Raw genomic sequence first — 21,273 nt, forward strand, 5'->3', positions numbered from 1 at the left:
TGTCATGTGTCTTTTTTTATTTCTTATAAATTCATAATTAAATACTAATATTTAAAAAATATGACACATCATCTGAGATTGGAAAACTTGATATAATAAATATAAAAAACTTAATGTAAACATTACTCCGCTTCTTCTTTTTTATAAAATAATTATATGAATATTATTTACTTTTTATTTTTATTTTATTGTTTTGATACACAACAAGAAGCTCATCTGAGCTAATTAGCCCTTATCGTGCTGACCATTGCAGTCCCTTTGAAGTAGCCTTCTCATATGTAAAGGATACATAACAAAACATATTTTATCGTTCAGTTTTTCATCTTATTTTTTATTTGATTTTATTTTTGGGATAATTATTTTAAGATTTCAAGAAATGAATGTAATAACCGTCACGCCCTAATGATAACTGAGCAACATGAACCCCTACATCATTTGATGTATTGTAACTCGTTATTACATGTTATTTAATTTTTATGAGATTGTTTTAGTAAATACATTCATTTCTTAAGAGTTTTATAATGATTCCCTTTTCAGGAGCACTCGGATTAGCTTTTTAAAAATAGTTATATGGAATTTAAAATAAATATGTGAGAATAGTTTTATTTCAATTTACGTAAAAGTATTTTTTTTAGGTGCTTTTGAGTGACAACGAACACCTTCCTTTTCTATTTATTTTTAGCTGAATTTGCTTAATTGACTTTTTGATAATCTAGTTTTGTCCCTTTCAAAACAAAAGAGCATTGCTAATCAAGTTCAACCTATTAGTACACTCCTTATTCAAGATAAGAAGGTCAATGACTTTATAATTTCATGTCATTAAAATTTCTTAAAACAAGAGATTGCAGGTTTAATTTCACTCATAATCCCGTAACATTAGTATCTGCGCTCCTAAATTTAAAAAGGTCTTGATTTTTGTGTAGCAGATCAAAGGCCCATTTTTCACTGGTTCCAATTTAGCAGGCCCAAGGTATATTCATGAACATAATCATGAACTTAATAATAAGGGAAAATTAGTTTCCAAGTCCTTATAATTTGCACAAGTTTTGAATTAGGTCCTTGGATTTTTTTTTATGAGGTCCTTTAAATTTGCTTTATTAGTTTTGTTAGTCCTCTTTCTTCAAAACTGTTAAATAAGCAATGACAATGTTAAAGATTTCACGAGATCAATCTGAGGTGGCACCTCCTCAGGGTGACGTGGAAAAAAAATGCTTGTGTCAAATACAGACACTATCAAATACAAGCAAAATATCAAATAGATGAGGGTGAATCAGAATGAAGACGGAGGAAACAAGGGCAAGAACGAAGTGCTCGATCTCGAAAGCATAACACCCTATTGAACCTGAAATTGATTCCTTTCTAGATTCCATGAAACCAAAGTTTATGAAAATAGGAAGCCAAAATCTGAAATTGGAATCTCTGTATGTATATGAATCTAAAACCATCACACATTGGGTTCAGCAACATCCGCATCTCATTCCGTCAAATTTGGAGCTCTTCAACCCAGCCTCGAAGTTCTGTCCCTATCGTATCCTAGCTATCTTGAAATATGGCCAAAAGTTTTAAAAAGGATTTATGTTCTAGAGAGGGGTTAACGGCGGTGGAACCTTGAAGGCTTGAACAATGAACAGGTTCTTTGTTTTCGTTTTTATTGCCGATGACATAATATAATCGCCGTCTGGGAATGATTTTTGTGGGTGCATCATATATTCTGAATCTATGGGCATTTGGGACTTAATTTCTAGTATTTTGTAATCTGCTGAAGCTCCTTGATAGAGAAGACAATGATGCTCTAGTGTGTGGCTTCTTCGATGCAGGACTTTATTTTTTCCCAGACACTAACTACTTCCACCTGGATTTTTAGTCATGGTCCACATTGTAAAATATTGCCAGCTATTTGCCACCTCAAATTGATCTAATGGAAATTTTAACACCGTCAGTGCTTATTTAACGGTTTTTGAGATGAGGGATCGAAAGAACTAGCAGAGTAAACTCAAAGGACCCCATAAAAAAGAAAAAAAATTTAGGGACCTGTTTCAAAACTCATGCAAACTATAGGGATTGGGAAATTACTTTTTCCTAATAATAAGGTGCTAACAAAAGTTTATAGATTTAGCTTACAAAGTGATAAATTTAAATCATATTGTTGATATGAAAATGTTGTTAATGATCGAGTTATAAATACCTCTAAATTTTCTTTTTGAACATAGAGGTTGCCCTGGTCCATAACCTAACTTACATAAACTTTTTATTAAAAAAATCATAATAAAGCCGTTTAGGTTTTCATACAATTTACAATTCAAAGGTAATATTAGAATTTAGAATTTTCATAATTCAAGCTCTTAAATGGATTATAGAAATATATATATATATATATATATATTGAAGAAGCTATATTGAATTGAAATGGGTTAAGGTGCAAATTTATCTTTTTTTTTTTTGCTACGACTTTAAATTTTTTTCCCAAATTTAAATTTCTAGAGTAAATTTGCACCCAAAAAATATTTTGGATACTCAATACTTGTGAGTAAGTAATTACAGGATAAATTTGTACCTAATTGAAATTCTACATGGAGGCAGCATTGTTATATCCCCTAAATTAAAACTGATAATATGGGCTCAACCCCACAAAAGAAAATGACAAGATTAGGATTTTGGGTCGATGGGATGAATGCTTGCTTGGAAACAAATTTTTTTAACCTATACTCGTGGCAGGGTTGTTAGCTATTACTTATTATGTGTCACTCTTCCATTGGTTCATAATGAAAAAAACCCTTCGCTTCATGTCATTTTTGTTTTGAAGGTTTGTAATATTTCATGTAAAGGTTAATATAATTTTTGATCTCTCAGATTTGTCCTCATTTTGGTTTTGATTTTTTAAATTTAAAACCATAGATTTTGATCTCTTAAGTTTCTTTAATAAACACCTAGACTATTTTACTCCTTGAGGGATCAAAATATATAGTTTGAAAATTGAGAGACTAAAACCTAAATTCATACAAATTTAAGGAATAAAAAATTATGTTAATCTTTTAGATAATTTGCTAAATAAGACAATACCAAACTATAATTAATCAAGAAAGAAGCTGGCAAAAAAAAAAACCAACACAGAAGGAGAAAAACAGGTAAACATGGATTTCAATATATAATTAACCAAGCATAAAAAAAAATTAGAAAATGTAAGAATGTGGCGGGTTGGCCTAAGGCGGCTTCGGCAGAGCTTAAAGCCGAGTTTCCTTCACCTGCATCTCGTAAGTGGTTGCCCGCCGCAAGTGAGCTAGCAATTTGGCAATTGACATGCCGTACGAATTCTATAGAATTCTACCCTTTTAAGATTTGTCTTTTTTTCCAACTGTAGTACTATAATATATTCCATCTAAAACAAGAAACTAAACTTCATTAATAAGAAATTTACATTAAAATTTAAAAGGCTGTTAGGTGAATATTTTTTTGGTTTTTTTTTATAACTTTCAGTAGATTCACATTTTACTATATTAAATTTCACTTTCAAATTAACCTTATTGGGATTTCACTTTCAAATTAACCTTATTGGGACAATGATTTATGTGTCAATATTTTTAATGCAAATTTATGCGTTTCTAATTTTTTAAGAAAAAATGTGAGGGCTAAGGATGTTGTAAGAAAGTTAATACTCGCTGTAGTTCACATTATAATAAGTCCTCTAAAAAAGTTTTGGTCCATTTTATAAGACTTTATGATAGTTTTAATGAGAATTAAATATTTTTATATATTTTCATATTTAATAAGGTTATTGAGAGAGAGTATAAATTTATATAAGGTTTAAATTTAGTGTGGTCAATGAGGATAATATTAAGAATCATTTAAATTTTGTCACAAATTTAATGCTTTTAACTATTGTTATTGGTATGTATAAATTAATAAACAGCATCTTATATTATGAACTGGATGGAGTATTAAATTAAAATCTTATCACAACTTAAATTTATAAATTCAGTACATTCATTTTCTTATATTTCAGTATTGAGAATGCTTGTAAGATGTTAATTTAGTACTATTTCTAGTCCTAAATATAAGAGTTACTTAGAGATTTTATTTGATTCTAAATATAAGACCTTAGACTCCACTCCACTTTTTTTTTTTATGTGTTTATTCATTTTTTTTAAAGTAATCCCTATGATGAGTGTACATGTTAAAAGATTTTCATTCTAATATACATAATTAATAAGAGTATTTTAATAAGGATAATATCAATTTATTACAAATAACTAGTTTAACTAATTTTATTAATATTCACAAATTGATAATGGGGCATTTATATTAAGTATTGGAGATAGTTCATATATTAACCTTATGTGAGGTTTTTAGGGACCGTTTGATTCAACCTCATTACATGCCTACAATGATAATGTGGATTGCATTACCAAGAGGAAAATGTTTGGTTACTTCTTAGTATGGTAATAGGATTTATCACATGATTATCAAAAAATTATCCTATTTAATCATGTGCATTGGATTATTAAAATTATCTCATAGTGATGACTTCTTGCAATTAATAGGGATATTTTAAAAAAAGATAATAGACAAATTGAATTGAGATATTATATTTAGAGCAAATCCAATTCCTAGCTAGTTTTTTATATTAAGGACTCGAGGAAGTAGTTTACATCACCGTGTCAAGTTGTCAGCATTCAAAATTTGTTACAAAAAAATTTCAAAATTTAATTTGGACATACAAACTATAACATCGACAAAATTTCAGTTTATTAAATTATCTTCTTTGACCCTCTTCCCTTTGCATCAAACATACCTGAGCTTAGCATAAACTATGTTGGATCATCATAAAGAAATGACATAGAATTATGTCAAGATAGGCTGGTTCCCAAGACAAGAGAAAACACAATCAAATCGGCTTTATAGAGACAAAGTTGCATTGCCAGCTATTTTTCTTGTCTTCGGAAGCAATTTTAAATTAGGCCTCAAAAACCAAAACTAATAATAATAAAAAAGCTTATATTAAGAGAGACAATCAAATTATTTAAGAGAGTATTTTTGAAAACCAACACCTATTTTTAACAACTAATTTAACCAGTTTCATTAATTTACCCCAATTGTTGGGGAAATTTTTGACCTAGACGTTGTCACCGATAGGTAATATTAGAAAAACATTGTATATTTAATGCATATAGAAAAATAAGGGGAAGGCATAATTCAAATGCCTGTGATTAGAACACCATATATAAAACATCCCAAAAAAAAAAAAAAACGAACGTCACAAAATACTAGGTTAAGAGATGTTTGAAAGATACAAATATAATTAAACTAAAAAATCTTTATACTTGTGCTTTTATTCAAAATGTCATATATATATATTTTTTTTTGGAGATTAAGGCAAAATGACATTAATAATAAAAGGTTCACAGTTGAAAATGTAAAACATTAGAAGACAAATAAGAACGTAAAGCAGCAAAATATTTATGAGTGATCAAGCCGTAAGTAACCGGATAAAAAGGAGTTAATAAACTAATGATATCTTGTTGAATCGCACTGGTTTGGTGCTCCGTGAAGCGCTTGGGAGAGAGTCCTTTCTTTCCAACTGTTGAGAGGTGCAGAGCTTTAATCTCGGGGGATAATAATCCAGATTGATGAATCCAATATAATGAAGCTCGAAGACATCCAAGTAAGAAATCTCGGCCTGTTAAATACTTTTAGATCCCTTACCATACGAAGCATTAAAAATTAGGAGTAGGGATTGAGGTTAAAATTAAGAAAATTTATTAAAAAATTATTTAGTATGAGAGATTGTTTATTATATGGGATTAGCCAAACCCATATATGTGAGATTGAGAAATACTATGTGAAGAGGTGGTATTCCCCCATCCCATATCTATGGATTTGTCTAATCACATATAACAAGTAATTTTTTATATTAAATACTATTTTAATGATTTTTCTCAATTGCAATATCAGTTCTTATCCCTTGTTTTTAATGCTTCATACCAAACAGGACCTTACTGCCATGAAAAAGCCTGAAAGGGTAAACCATAAAGACAGATGCATGCAATGCAGATCTTGATCTACCCAGTCTTGCATTTAAAGAGAATTATGCTTCGTTGAGAACACTTGTTGGGTAGTTCCACTTCAAGGTTGGCCAAGGAGAAAGACTGTCTTGAGGAATTTACAAGAGTTGAATTGGAGAAATTAAGAGCATGGAAAATCTCCTCGCTAATCTCCTCAGGCATGAAGCTTTTCCTTTGATGTAGTGCAAGATTCCTTTTGAACCAGATCAGATTAATTAAAATGATAATTACCTTGGGTAATTCCATATGATTGTCTTCGCCACGCAAGTTTTTCAACCAGCAAAAAGATTGGTCCAAATCCACAAAATGTCAAATATTAATTCCATCATATGAAGTTATGGCTGCATAAGTTATATCACAATTTTTTTTAAAGTTACAATATTGCTCAAAGTGAGAGTACTTTCTTCTATAATAAATAAACTAACAACTTATTATTATATAAAATTTAGAGAAAATTCTACTAATTTTAAGCTGTACACACGCACGCATATGACAGCTTATCTTAAAACAAAAAAAAAAAGTGTCTAGCGGTTATAATGTTAGAAGAAAAAATAGAAAAATAAATATAAAGAAACCAAGTAAATTGTACCCACTATTGCTCATTTATATACCATTCTATACTAACATGACTTGTTATCTGAAGCAAGGAGAAGCGAAATGTAATCCTAAAATTAGAGAGCGTTGATACATTGTCATCAATATCAAAAAGCTTTTATTAATTCAAAAATCTTGTTCCCATAGAGAATAATGTGAGTGTGCCACAGGAAAAAATCTCGATTCCATCGAAACAAGTTTGAGGATCAACCGGTTAGTCTAATAGAATATGAACATAGATATTTTAGTTAAGTTCATTTGCAAACTGGGAGCACTAATATTTTAGGCATATGGATTTTTTTTAATTGAAGGCAATTTCGTTCTAAGCACACATTCTTGATTTGTCATGTTGCAAGAGGTTGACTTTTTAGCTATTCGGCAGACTACTGTCACACCCCGTCTCTATCAAGAATTCCTTTGGCTGGTCAAGGCTCATTGTCTATTGTTGTACAAATTTACAGGAAAATGGTGGGAAAAACGAGAAGAGAATTCCAAGGATCATAATCATTTCAACATATAAAGGCTTGCATGGGATCTTTGTCGTGTATTCTCGTCTTTTTTTGGCTGAAGAGCACGACGCAGTCGCGTAATCGCATGGAGCTGGACAACCGAAGGCAAGTTCACAAGGCCTAAGGTGGCTGCCCCAAGGCCTCGTAATGTCGTTTCTCACCGAAGAACATTTCCCTGATTTTCTCCGAAATTCGTCAAGTACCTTTGTCCTTTTTGGAGATAGTTTCAAAGGGGTAATGATAAAGTGCTGTAACTCAGGCTTGGATGTTATCAGACCATAAGAATTTCAGCTAAGACATGAAAACAAATAACAAGTATGTCTCTTGCCGATGCAAAAAATAATGAGTTTTATAAAGACACAACAAGAAAGGCACTGGATGTTTTCTTTGGTTTCCTAAAATGCGGAAGATTCAAGGGTTGCACTATACATATAGAATGGCCTTGTAATTTCTGGGAACCTGATGACAGAAAGGCTCTTTTGAAGCTCGTGTTCGATGAAATGTCCCATCAGCTGGAGGAATAGGCTATATATCCCATGTTTGTAGCTCCTAGCATCCTATTCTTTCTCCATTGTATTCTTCCTCGAACCAATTTTTCTGTTGCATTGCAATACAAAAATTGAAACTGTGAAAGTATGGAAGGAAAGAGGGTGGTGGTGATCCTGGATGCTTCTGGAGATGTCAATTCAAGAGTCTTTCGTTGGTCTTTGAATGGATTATCACTCAAGCCAGGAGATGAGCTGACCCTTGTTGCAGTTCTCTATCAGTTTTATACTCCCAGTATGTGCTCTTCCATGGATGCTAGGAAAGTTTATGGCAGCTCTTAATTATTTGTCAAATCACCGTTTTTGCATCAATTCACTTTTTGTCCCTCTTTGGGATAGATTCAGTGTTTCTACCCTGCCGTGGTGCATTGAAACGAGTACATGCATGAAGAAAATGTTGATTTGGAGAGCATAAAAAAATTAAATTTACGTGAGAATGCCTATTTATATGTTCAAGTGATGCAAATAACAGTTGAATACCAAAATTAATGTGCAAGTTATCTTTCAAAAGCAAACTAGTCGATTTGCTCTTTATTTATATTTTGAGGTATGGCATTTAGTGTGTGGGCATCGGAATTTTTAGCATTTGAAAGTCTACTTATAGATGTATGAGAAAATTGACATCATTAATATAAGTGTAACCTTTTTATTATATATCTTGTACAAGAATGATTTTAAATTGGTGTACGTCACAGCATTAGAGAAATTAAATTTCCATGCTCCAAACACTACATGAAGGATACGTGAATAAACTACTTTTCCTGCTTCCTTTTCCATCAAAATTCCTTTGCAGTGGGGTACCTAAGCACATTGGACAGTAAATCACTGGTTGGAGCAAACAAGAAAGCAATAGAGATGCAAGCTGCAACGAGGATGCAAGAGTACCAAAACAATGAGGAGCTTCTTGAGATATCTAAACTGTATGAATCACATAAGGTAACATTCACAGAAGTTGATCTAATCTTTTCTTTTGCCCTATGGTCATAAGGAATAATGAAGCAGAGCTTGCAAGTTAATCAAGTTTAATTGAATAGGATCGAATGAGATTGGAAAACCATCCCCCCACCCCCCCCACCCCCAAAAAAAAGGAGAAAAGCTCCTTAAGAAATTTCTTGACAATGACTTATTTCCAATGATAAAATCTGAAGAAAAGAATCTACAAGAAATAGCTGAGGAATGAATGGATTTTCTTAAAGCTTTTGCTTGAGAAAACATGTGTTAGAGATTATACTTATTCTGGAATCTTCATGTGACTACTTAAATTTGAGATGAAGTAATGAAGTAATCCATGGTATGGTGATAGCATGCTAGGAGGCATTTAATATGGACGTCTAAAAGCCCAAAAAGTACTCATCCAATTAGAAGTCTAACAAGTCTTCCTAAGCATGCAAGGATTTCTGGGCTCAAAGCTATCAATATGGTCTAAAAGCCGTTTTGGGCTAGCAATCAAATTGAAAAATTCAATCATTCTCAACTTTCATTAAATTTTAGCATAAGATATGGGTATGGGCTTCAAGCTTAATGGGACTTTAACATGAAAAAATGTTTTTGTAATATTTTATTAAAAATTACTCGTGCACGGTCACATAAGAATCTAAACTTTTACGTATTCATTGGCAATATAAATTACACCTAGAGAAACAGCTGACAGGCCAAAAAATATGGTTCCTTCAAAATTATGCAGATCAGAACAGAAAGAAATTTCTTCAATAGATTAGAAGCAGAGGACCGTGCCATTTTGTCACCTGTTTCATTTTCACGAATTGATTGGTACAGACTCATAATTGTACATCATAAAACAACTATAGATAGAAGCCGATATTATCTTCAGTTAACTTACTAACTGATAACGATAGCGGACAAAAATCATTCAGTAGCTTGTATTATTATCCTATTAGGATGTTACCATGCATCTATTTTATTCACAGCTGGGGACTATCAGTTATTTGTGTAATGCTATGAGTTCTCGTGCTTTACTAGTATTACAGCTTATAACATAAGGCATAACATTTCAGGTTGACTTCAGGATAGAGTTGGTCATGGCAACTTCAGCTAAGGAGGTTGCTTTAAACAAAGCAAAAGAATTAAATGCAACTTGGGTGATACTGGACAGGTCAGGCAAAATTAAGCTGACAATCTGGATCTCACTGAAACAACATTCTCAGTCATATCATTAAACAAAACAATACTTTTGAAAGAAATTTTAAAGCTTTTAGGTTTGCTTTAGTGTCTCCTTATACGTCTAAAAAGTAGAAAGGAAAAGGAACTGATACTCTCATAGGCCATGTTAATTATATCCTAGTTAAGAACCTCTTTTTACTCAAAGATCATGAGAGATAAAATTATAAATGACGCAGCAGGGTATTGATACGCTCTAAAAATTGCTCCTAGATATTGAATCCGGCTAGTTCAAGCCAAAATGTTAACATTTTAGGTTTGAGCTGAGGAGCATGGACTGGATATACCATAGTTCTTATATCTTTTGAGCACAAGAAGAAAGACAAACATATTTATTTGAACTTCTCACAGGACTAAGTTATATCAAGCTTGAAAGTTATTCTGATTTTATATTGACTTCGGGCATGTTATAACTCCTGAATGTTTGTCACTAGAAATTTACTTCTCATAATATCCAAGTCAAATTATGATTTGTTGGATTATAAAACGATTATATAGTTAATGTTACTCTTGTCGAATCTACCTCTTTCAGTATGAATCATCCAAATATGTCAATATGAAAGTCACTTGTGTTGCAGGCAAATGAAGAAAGATGGAAAGTATTTCCTGCAGGAGCTTTCCTGTGGCATATCAAGATTGAAGCGTAACAATAGGATCGAGCATTTGAGAGGGCCCCCAGTTCTGCCTACGGAGATATTCATCAGTCCTGTACCAGTATGTCATGATGATGATGAGGATAACAGTGTGGAAGGCCCCACTATTAGTAAGCTCTGAAATACTCCTAGCACCGGATTACAACTCTGTCAATTAAGATATCAACTTTAGATTTTTAATTTTTCTAGAAAATTTACAATTACAATTAAATCTATTTTATCCAATATGCTCCTAAACAAGTAAAGCTATTTAGCCTGTTTTAAAAAAAAAAAAAAAGGCAAAGTAAAGCTATTTATCCAATTCAGTCATCTTCCGGTGATCTTTTGTTGGGACTTACATTTGCCAAATACTTTCATATTTGACAGGGTAGCCTTGCTCTGTCTCAGTTTCTTTGCTTTTTATTTACAAAGGGGTTATTGTGCATCATAATAAGAACAGTTTGCAACCATCTAATGATAGGCCAATTAGAAGAGGATCATCCCAGCAAGGAAGAAGGGATACAAAGAAACTCAGATAAGGGAGATGACTTTGCACATACTGATATCAGTAACCAAACAAGGCAGACAGGACCTGATGAACGCAGAACAGTTGTAGAAGAGAAATGGAAGAGCATCTATGATGAAAGGAAGGACTTCACGCATGCAACAAGCAGCGATCTACATACAGATGGAACAAAAGCTGAGTCACTGAGCCATTATCAAGAAGATAAAGGAGATGGAAAGCAAGAGAAGAGCATTTTTGGGAATACAAAATCCTCTATCTGCTCATTCTGCAAAAGTAGACGGCCAAATAGCGAATGGAACAAGGACTTCACCTATATAGAACTTCAAGTTGCCACAGATGGATTTTCAATTAAAAACTCACTCTCTGAAGGAGACTATAGATCCACTTTCATAGGTCAGCTTGATTGTCAGCTGAAAATAGTGGTGAAGCAACATCAACTCACAGATGCCCATGTAGAGAAACAAATGATGTCTCAAGTGAAATTGATCCTGAAAGCTAGACATAAGAATGTGGCCATGCTGTTGGGTTCATCTGTAGAAGAAAGTCAACTTCTAACTGTATATGAGTACGCATGCAATGGTTCACTTGACAAATATCTATCAAGTAAGACTTATGATCCAATAATGCGTCTAGAATTTTAATATCTTTATAACCTTATCCTTTGAATTTTGATGGATATTTCAATGTGTTATAGTAAAGGAACTTTCTCAATCATGCAGAGAAAAGTTGCAGGCCATTAAGCTGGAGAGACAGGGTGAAAATAGCTGTAGGTGTCTCCAAGGGTCTAAAGTACTTACATGATAATAACATAATTCATGGAAGTATAAAGCCAAGTAACATTCTTCTAAACCATGAGTTTGAACCGATGGTACATACTTAAACCTTAATAGCTTGGACTTGGAAGCCAAGACGTATTATTTTTGTCTTAGTTACTATTGAATCTTTATTTTCTCATCAATCTAACTTCTATATTGAATGGTAAATATATATTTAGCTTGGAGATTACAGCTTCGGGAGAGCAAAACGTGAAATGAAAAAGTCCCACAAGGACAAAAGTTTAGGATACACAGCACCAGAGTGTTTGGAGAGGTGGAAATTTACAGCCAAGGCTGATGTATACTCCTTTGGAGTGGTTCTTTTAGAGCTTATCACTGGTCAGAGAGCTACGGACAAAATGCCAGGAGAGAAAAGCCTTGCTGAATGGGTAAGAGACGAGCAACTTCTGGTCATTTTGAATTTTTTAGGGTGATCAACTTTGTCCTCTGATTGCTGAGAATATCAAAAGTACATGTTCGGGCTCAACACCAGTTTATTTATTTATTTATTTTTAATTTTTGAAAAGCTCATCATCAGGCTTCTTTTCTTGTGATGCTATTTAATCCCATGTAAACTCTTGGATCTGCTTTCATGCACAAAGACCTCATAACAGTTGGGACAGCAACCTTCTTTGATCACATACTTCTGTGATTGCTGCGCACTAAAATCCATGACCTTAGAAAGTAGCTCACAATTGTTATGGACCATTTTAGATTTAAGCTTTAACTCTGGTGCTTCTTCCAAGTCATTCCTTTTATGTTTATGCTGTAGAACCCCAGTACTCGCTGCTTTAAAGTTTGTCCTATATTCCTTATTGGATGCATGAAGTTTTAGTAGGGAAGAATTCAAAGAGATTAAGATAGAGTTACCCTTTATTTAGACCTAATAAAGCTTAAATCTGGATTAGTTAGTAGTACCGGGTATTAGACATTTAATTTATACAAAAAATGGAGCTAAAAATAATGGAGGCAAAGAATCCTTGTAAAATAGCCATTAGTAAAGGTCAACAAAGAGACTAAGATAACCATTTCATTGATGGAAAAGATTTATCCCTGAAAATATGAGATTAATCTCTATAGACTTTGTGTTTTATTTTAAAACATGCAAACTTTATCATTTTCTTTTTATCTTATGTTTCAGGCAAAGCCTCTTCTTGGAAGAAAGAAGTATCCGCAATTGGTGGATTCCACCATTGGAAGCTCCTATGAAGAAGAACAACTTCACTGGTTAGCCCAAGCAACAGAAAAATGTCTCAAAAAGAATCCACAGGAAAGATCGAGCATGAATATGGTGCGTATCCATGATTAAATTTATGTCAATCACTAGGTGAAAATTAAAGGAGGAAGAAACATGTTGCATGTACTCAAATTAACTGTTGGCGATGAGTCATTAGACGTGAAAGATCTCTATGGCTTGTTATTGAATACTCAAATTACTTAAAACTGAAACATTGAATTATGAGGTCTGAACTCTGAAGGGTGAGCAAATAAAAAGATTACAAGGCTAGCGATGTATAGGTATAATCTCAAATCTCACTCAAAAGCCTAAAATATTGACAAAGAGCCCAAGAAGTACTTTTGTTAACTACGAACATTTTGAACTAGTTTTAATATATGTGTACATTTTAGAGAAATGATACAGTCATAATATAGCCAGACCTGAGGTTCATAAACATGGATTCTCTCCGAATGAAAAATGATATCGGCGCTTCATCAAATTAAAGATAAAAAATTAGGCGAATTAATGAACAAGATATAGTACTCAGTTTTGGTGCTCCTTACAAACTTATCCAATTAAAGACGGTCTAAAATTTCACTGATTGGTTCATTCCCAGAAGAAGTTAATATTGTCCTAATTTTGCAATTTTATGGTTATAAATTGTCAACATACCATTGACACATAATTTCAGGTTGTCTCTGCATTACAAGGAATGGCGGATAGCGATGACGACTGTGTCACTGTAGACTTCCCTCCAGAAATTTCAAATTCAACATGCGTCATATCAGACGTTACTTGCTCACAAGGTAAAGAAGAATAAAACTAGGACAGTATAGCTTAAGCAAAAAGATAAATAAGGAAAGCAAGAGGTGCTCAAATTGCAGTCGAATTAATACAAATTTGTAGGGTTAGATACCTTGAGGGAAAAGGTGAATCAGCAAATATAGGAGCAAACAACTTGTAGAGGAATGGACAGAGAATATTCAAGACAAAGCAGCTTATGAGTTTGATAATTTTCTTTTAGAAATGGTACATTCTCATATGTTAATCACGGAATCATTTATATTTTAGATGTCATAATCAAACATATAATACAACCAAATAAGAAATTACAAATAAGCAAAATCCCAATCAATGTAAGATCCTGGCAGCTTAATTTGAAAATGTCTCAGAATCAATCTTCAGGTAAAAGGACGTGTTAAGCATATAAGTTTCAGGCAAGAGTGGCAAAATACCTTTTTCAACTTATTGAAAATTATTGGATATCGTATGTTCGTTCTGGATATCTTTTAATAAATTGTAGAAAAATGTTTTTACCAAATGAGAACTATATGATAGGTCAAACAAAACCTGTTCAACTGACTGAGGAAAACCAGATCAAGAGCTGCCACTATGGAGAAGAGATGAATTCAGAGATAACAATTGAGGATAATGACATGTTATATCATAGCAAAGTTGATCATCCAAGCCATGGGGACGAGAAGATTCTAGAAAAGGAGAAAAGAACAAACCATATGGAGGCTTTGAAAAAAGTCGATACACTACATCTGGATCAAGGACAGAGCAGTTTTACTAGAGATGAGACAACTATTGGTCAAATTACAGCTGATAGAAAAGGAGATGTGCTGAATCAGCATCAGGGAGCAGTAATTTTGGATAGTTCAAAATCATTCGTATGCTCAATTTGCAAAAGTAGACGCTCAAATATAGGATATCAAAGAGACTTCACTTACAACGAGCTTGAAGCTGCTACAGGTAGATTTTCATTTCAGAACTCTCTATCTGAAGGTGGAAATGGACCAATTTTCAGGGGCATTCTAGATTGTAAGCTGAAAATAGCTGTGAAGATGCATCAAATAACTGATTCTGGGGAAGAAGATATGCTTAAGTCAGAGGTGCAGTCGCTCACTAAAGCTATACATAGAAATGTGGTCATGCTATTGGGTTCATGCACAGACAAAAATCAACAGATGCTTGTGTATGAGTTTGCATGCAATGGTTCACTTGACCAGTACCTATCAAGTACGGATCATGTTCAATTATAGATTCAGAACCTCCTCATAAATGAATGTTAAACACTTTTTGTAGGGAACTTGGCTAAGACTTGAAATTGATGCATAGAGAATTTCTGCATTATACAGGGGGAACTTGCGGATCATTGACTTGGAGAGAAAGAGTAAAAGTAGCACTTGGTACCTCTAGAGGTCTAAAATACCTTCATGATATTAATATAATCCATGGAAGTATAAAACCAAGCAACATTCTTCTGACCCATGAATTTGAACCTCTGGTACTTGAACCTTTGTGACTGTAAACTTAATTTTTCATCTGTCTGACTTGGGAAGCAAGTATTCCTTAACGAACTGACTTTTTACTTTGAATGGTGCATACAAGCTTGGAGATTTTGGCCTAGGAAAAGGAAAACAGGAACTGAAATCCCACAAAAACAAAAATGTAAGTTCTGAATACACAGCACCAGAGTATTTGGAGAGAGGGAAACTATCACCTAAGATAGATATATACTCCTTTGGCGTGGTTCTTTTAGAACTGATCACTGGCAGGAGAGCTACTGATAAAGTACCTGGAGGGAAGAGTCTGGTTCAATGGGTAAGGGACACATGCTGTTATTTGAATCACAAAAGTGGTAATAAGTGATTTTTATTTTTCTACGTGTCTGAGAATATCTGTACAAAGAGCTTCTCCTTATTGCCTTTCTTTTCTCCAAACAAATTTATCAGGAATATATAAAATTTTAAATTCTTTGCTAGCACTTACATACATGCTTTTTTCTATGTTTTCATAATGTCCGTATTGTTGCAGGAGGGATTTATTCATTGATCATCTTAGTTGTACCGTCCTCCATGATTTGTCAAGATTTCTGTATAAGAACTAACAAATGTGATGAGTAAAAGTAACATGTCGTGTTGAATTGTTATGTTAAAATTATAGTTGGTCTTGTACTCATTCTGTCATTTTGTAGTAAATGCTGTCGAACAGCCCCTCCACAGTTATATTTCTGTGTTATTTTACTCCCCAACAAGACCGTTGATATCATCCTGTGAAAGAAACTAGGCGTCAATATATACATATATGCTATTTTCAGTCGAGAACTAGTTGACTAGGTTTGATAGATTAAAAAAATTAGTTAAGTTAGTTATCTGTTACAAATGTATTGTCTTTTCTAAAATATCCTTGCTAATCATATGTATTAGTTAGAACTATCATTTGATGAAACCTTTGACATATATAATTATTACAAAGACTACTTGGAGAAAAAAAATAAATAAATATAAGAGACAAAGTGGATTCGGGGTCTTATATTTAGTAAATTAAATGTCAAATTAACCTTTATATTAATATTAAGGACTAGAGGTAGTATTTCACAACATACGCAGATGGACTGATTTACTCGACATACTTTATGGTTCAAGAACTTCGATGCTTTATTTTGTCACCGAATTTGTTACATATTTCTGTGATCCCCTTTTTCCAGGCAAAGCCTCTTCTTGGAGGGAAGAAGTACGCCCAACTGGTGGATACTAAAATCAGCAGCTCCTACAAAGAAGACCAACTTAAATGGTTGGTCCAAGTAACAGAACAATGTCTCAGAAAGAATCCCAAGGAAAGATCAAGCATGAATGTGGTAAGTCTCAATGATTTAGAACATGACTAACAGGAAGGGCAAAATAAAGAAAGAGCAGGACATGGTAATCCATACAGTGGGACTATGGTTGTGTATCGACACAACATAATATCAGATAGCTTTAAATACCCATGAACTGAAATTCATAAAGAAGCTAAGGAATCCGGCCTTTACCACATATGGTAAGAAGAAAGAATTCTCTAAATCAAAGTTCTGAAGTTATGCCTCGGGCCAGGTATATCACAGTACAGAAATCAGACTGCAAATCAAAGCAATCATATTCGTCTTTATAACCCCAAAATGTCAAAAGACCCCAATAACCTTCAAACAGCCCAAGCTACGTCCTTCAACGCTGAACTTGCAGAAGTAACGTTTGGATCAAGAAATGAAAAGATACTTTACAAGTAAAAGATATGAAAGGATGCAGTCCATGCAGTCCAAAGATCAAAGAATACATCTAAATGATCACAGTCCTAATTTCAATGATGTTGTAAATTTACTTTTATTTTCTTCTATTCAAGTTAGACAGAAAAGAAATTGAGAAATTCCTGATTTCATATAAACAAAACTGTTTGTCAGAAAAATTGAACTCGGTTTAGGACTCTTTCCCAGCACAACCTCTTACCCTTCTCATTCCCTCAAACCATCGGATGTACAATTTTATATCTATACATTGTCATCAACATAACATTTGACATTGATTGTATGTTTACTTGGACCATTTCAGGTTGTCTCCGCATTACAAGGCATTGAAGATACTGATGATTTATGTGCAGTTGAAGACTCTTCTGCAGAAAAATCATCTATACAGCTGTCTGTTCCTGATATGACCTGCTCACAAGGTAATGACAAAAAGAAAACGGCACAGGTAAAAAGACAAATTTACAAAAGTAAAAGTAAATAAACAACTAGTGCTGGACTGAATTAGATAAACTAAAAATAAAGGCGAATACACAACTTCTGCTGAAATGAATCAGAAAGTTCAGGAATCCTAAGGACCATGGTAGAGGACAAAAACCAGGAGTTTGTAACGTATGGTGGACCTGTGGTTTTTTCTTCAACTGGTAAGGGAAATGTCCAAAATAACAGTTTATTCATTCAGTCATATCAAGCAACGATGGTATTAGTTTCTCTACTCATAATAGCACAAAGTGATTTGGGCTGAACATATAAGAGGACTTGGAATAATTATAAGTAGTAAAATCAACAGAAAAGAGCACTGTAACAGTCATGCAGCTTATGAAATAATAATACTAGGCTTTCTAGGTGGAGAGGATCTTTTCAACATGTCAGTTTTATCCATATGTAAGAAAGGATAGTTTTCATCATATTATAACCCATTCAATTAAAATTTAGATTGCAGAATATTTTATTTCTGTATCTTGTATTTCTACCTGAATCCCCTAAGAAAAAACTGGTAGAAACAGATCTAATGAAATTGACAACTAGATATGTCGGAAGTTCTGCTTTCTTTGTTTCCTTTTAGAACTTCTTTTTTCTAAAGGAGGAAGGAATGTCTTGATTATAATGATAGTCAAACAAAGGTTGATAAGCTAAGTCGGGAAGGAAAAAATATTGAAAGCATCCCGTATGTGATGGAGAGGAGTTTAAGACTAATAATTAGAAATAATGACTTAATAGGTCTCAGAAATGCGTATAAGCAGAATCCGGATGAAGAACAGATCAGCAATATTCACATGATGTATCACATGAAAGATGATCAGATAAGCCAGGACCAGAACTGTACAGAAGGAAGCCTCCAAATAGAAAAGAGGGGCACAAGACTCACAACTTTGAGTAACCAAATTGCAAGAGAAAATAACGATGAAGAACAAACTCAGTGTAGCTTTTGCGGAGATTCATTGGATAATTGCAAAGTCAAAGTCACGTTAAAGGATTCCAAATCTTCTGTATGCTCTGTCTGCAAAAGTAAACGTCCTCATTTTGGGTGGCAAAAGGATTTCTCTTATGATGAACTCCATATGGCTACTGATGGGTTTTCAATTAAGAACTCTCTAACTGAAGGTGTATATGGACCTTCGTTCAGAGGCCAGCTGAAGTGCAATCTGAAAATAGTTATCAAGCAACTTCAAATGACAAGCTCTCAGGAAGAGAAGATATTTAAGTCAGAAGTTCAGTTCCTCTTTAACGCTAGACATGAAAATGTGGTCATGTTGTTGGGTTCATGCATAGATAAAACTAGATTGCTGATTGTATACGACTATGCATGCAATGGTTCGCTTGACCAGCATTTATCAGGTAAATACATTTACAACTTTTTGTCTGCAATGGAGCTTGAAGACTTTATACTTGGACCTTTAGTGAAGATGTAAAGTTAATGGAAGGAAACTTGTGCAATGTGCAGGACAAAGTTGCAGATCACTGACATGGAGAGAGAGGGTGAAAATAGCAATAGGTTTATCCAGAGGTCTAAAGTATTTGCATGAGAAGAATACAATTCATGGAAGTATAAAACCAAGTAACATTCTTCTAACTCATGATTTTGAAGCGCTGGTACTTACTTGAACTTGATAGCTGCAAAATCTAAGTTTTAATCTGAATAGGCATTTCATCATCTCAGCTTTTAACTTGTATTTTGGATGATACATAAATCTATAGGTAGGAGATTTTGGATTTGGAAAATCCAAAAATGAATTGAAGAATTGGAGCAAGAAGAAAATGGTTGAGAATACTGGATACGAGGCTCCAGAACTTTTGGAGAGTGGAAAATTCTCAACTAAGGCAGATGTGTACTCTCTTGGTGTGGTTCTTTTAGAGCTGATCACCGGGCACAGGGTTATGGATAAAGTTTCAGGGAAGAAAAGTCTTATTGACTGGGTAAGAGCCATGATTTTTTTCTAAAAGTTACAAGCCTAATTAGTATTATATAAAAGTATTATCTTTGCTTCGCCCTTTTTCTTAATAATACTTTGTCCCAGCCCATCTAGAAAAATGTTTTGATTCTTCACTCTCATCCATTTTTTTCTTCAGGCAAAGCCACTTCTCAGAGGAAGGACTTACCCACAATTGGTGGATCCAAAAATCGGCAGCTCCTACGATGATCAAGAGCTTTTTTCATTGGTCCAAGTAATTGAGAATTGTCTAAGAAAGAATCCAAAAGAAAGGTTAACAATGAATATGGTAAGGTTTATTATTTCTAATGGAGCAGTCCAAGTAGAAATATCGGGAAAATAATCATTTTATGGTCATAAATTATCAGAAAACTATAGATAAATCCTTTGAAAATATAATGTCCAAAATTAGATACTGGATTCAACAAAAATGAGACTCCATATTAATTTCAAGATAAACAATGATCTCAGCCACACATTAAAACTGAAACTACTTTATGTCCTGCTCAAGATTTCACTTAATGTCCGATAATCTATATGAGTAGTGCATTGTGGTAATTTCTTATAGGCAAAGAGACTGAAGCACTTTTTCACCATGAAGCTTGATAGGGACTTTGTGACTTTGTTCTATTTAGAACTTTTTTCTTGTATTTCCTACGTAGAGGATTTCTTATTCTCTAACTAGAGTTCCTTCTCTTCTTTCTCATGAAGTCTCTTCTTTTATCCAAAAGGGGGAAAAAAAAGGAAACTAGTAGTGACTGGTGTTATCGGCATAATATATATTACAGGTTATCTCTGCATTGCCATGCATAGTTGAGAACAAACCTCCTTTAACTGAGGACCCCTTGATAGAAAGCCACACTTCAAACGCCCTTTGAAAGATGAATCTGGCTCACAGATCTCAGAGTATCACCACATGCAGCTAATTCAGAGGTATTTAATCAGTGAACTCAAGCACACACCAAAAGTGAAACTACTTCATGTCCTGCTTGTGGCTTCACAAGATATCCAATAATCGACATAACTAGTACATTGTGATGATATCTTGTACGCAAAGAGACTATAAAAACTCTCCTATACCACAAAGTCTGAAAAGGACTTTGTTCTGTCCTGAGCTGTACCAAAAGTTCTTTCTATTATTTCTCATAAACTTTCTTCTTTTATCTGCAAAAAGAAAATTGACTCATGTTATTCTCTTGATATATTGCTGACTATCCCTGTAATTGAGGACCCCATTGTAGAAGAGCTACATTTCGAACGCCCTTTGAAAGATGAATCTAGCTCACCTATCAAAGTATCACAAACAGATAATTCTGAGGTATTTAAACTATGAACTCAAAGACGCACCAAAGCTGAAACTACTCCGTGTCCTGCTGAAGTCTTCACATGATATCCTATAATCTACATTATTAGAACATTGTGATAATGTCTTGTATGCAAAGAGACTATAAAACTCTCCTGTAACCCAAAATTCGATAAGGACTTTGTTCTGTCTTGTGCTTTTTTCCCCCCTTTTATTTTCTAATTTCTAGATGGAAGATTTCTTATCCTCTAACCAGAAGTTCCTTCTATTATTTCTCATACACATTCGTCTTTTATCACTAAAACGAAAAATTGACTAATGTTATTTGCTTGATATATTGCAGGTTATGCCGGTAATTGAGGACCCCATTTTAGAAAAGCCAAATTCCGAACTCCCTT

General features: G+C 33.7%; 1 protein-coding gene across 1 annotated transcript; it reads left to right on the top strand.

Moving 5' to 3' along the window:
* Positions 1–16,498: 16,498 nt before the first annotated feature.
* Positions 16,499–21,227, top strand: LOC114747664 (proline-rich receptor-like protein kinase PERK8; the record flags this gene model as incomplete). The annotated part of the gene is made up of 7 exons (XM_028936014.1): positions 16,499–16,720; positions 17,448–17,562; positions 18,362–18,979; positions 19,086–19,234; positions 19,340–19,558; positions 19,712–19,807; positions 21,219–21,227. Coding segments are annotated over exons 1-7 (1,428 nt in total), but the record flags the coding sequence as incomplete, so codon positions are not given.
* Positions 21,228–21,273: the final 46 nt, after the last annotated feature.

Source organism: Neltuma alba, unplaced genomic scaffold (genome assembly GCF_004799145.2).
Source record: "Neltuma alba isolate B1F8T4 unplaced genomic scaffold, ASM479914v2 tig00005400_pilon, whole genome shotgun sequence".
NCBI lineage: Eukaryota > Viridiplantae > Streptophyta > Magnoliopsida > Fabales > Fabaceae > Neltuma > Neltuma alba.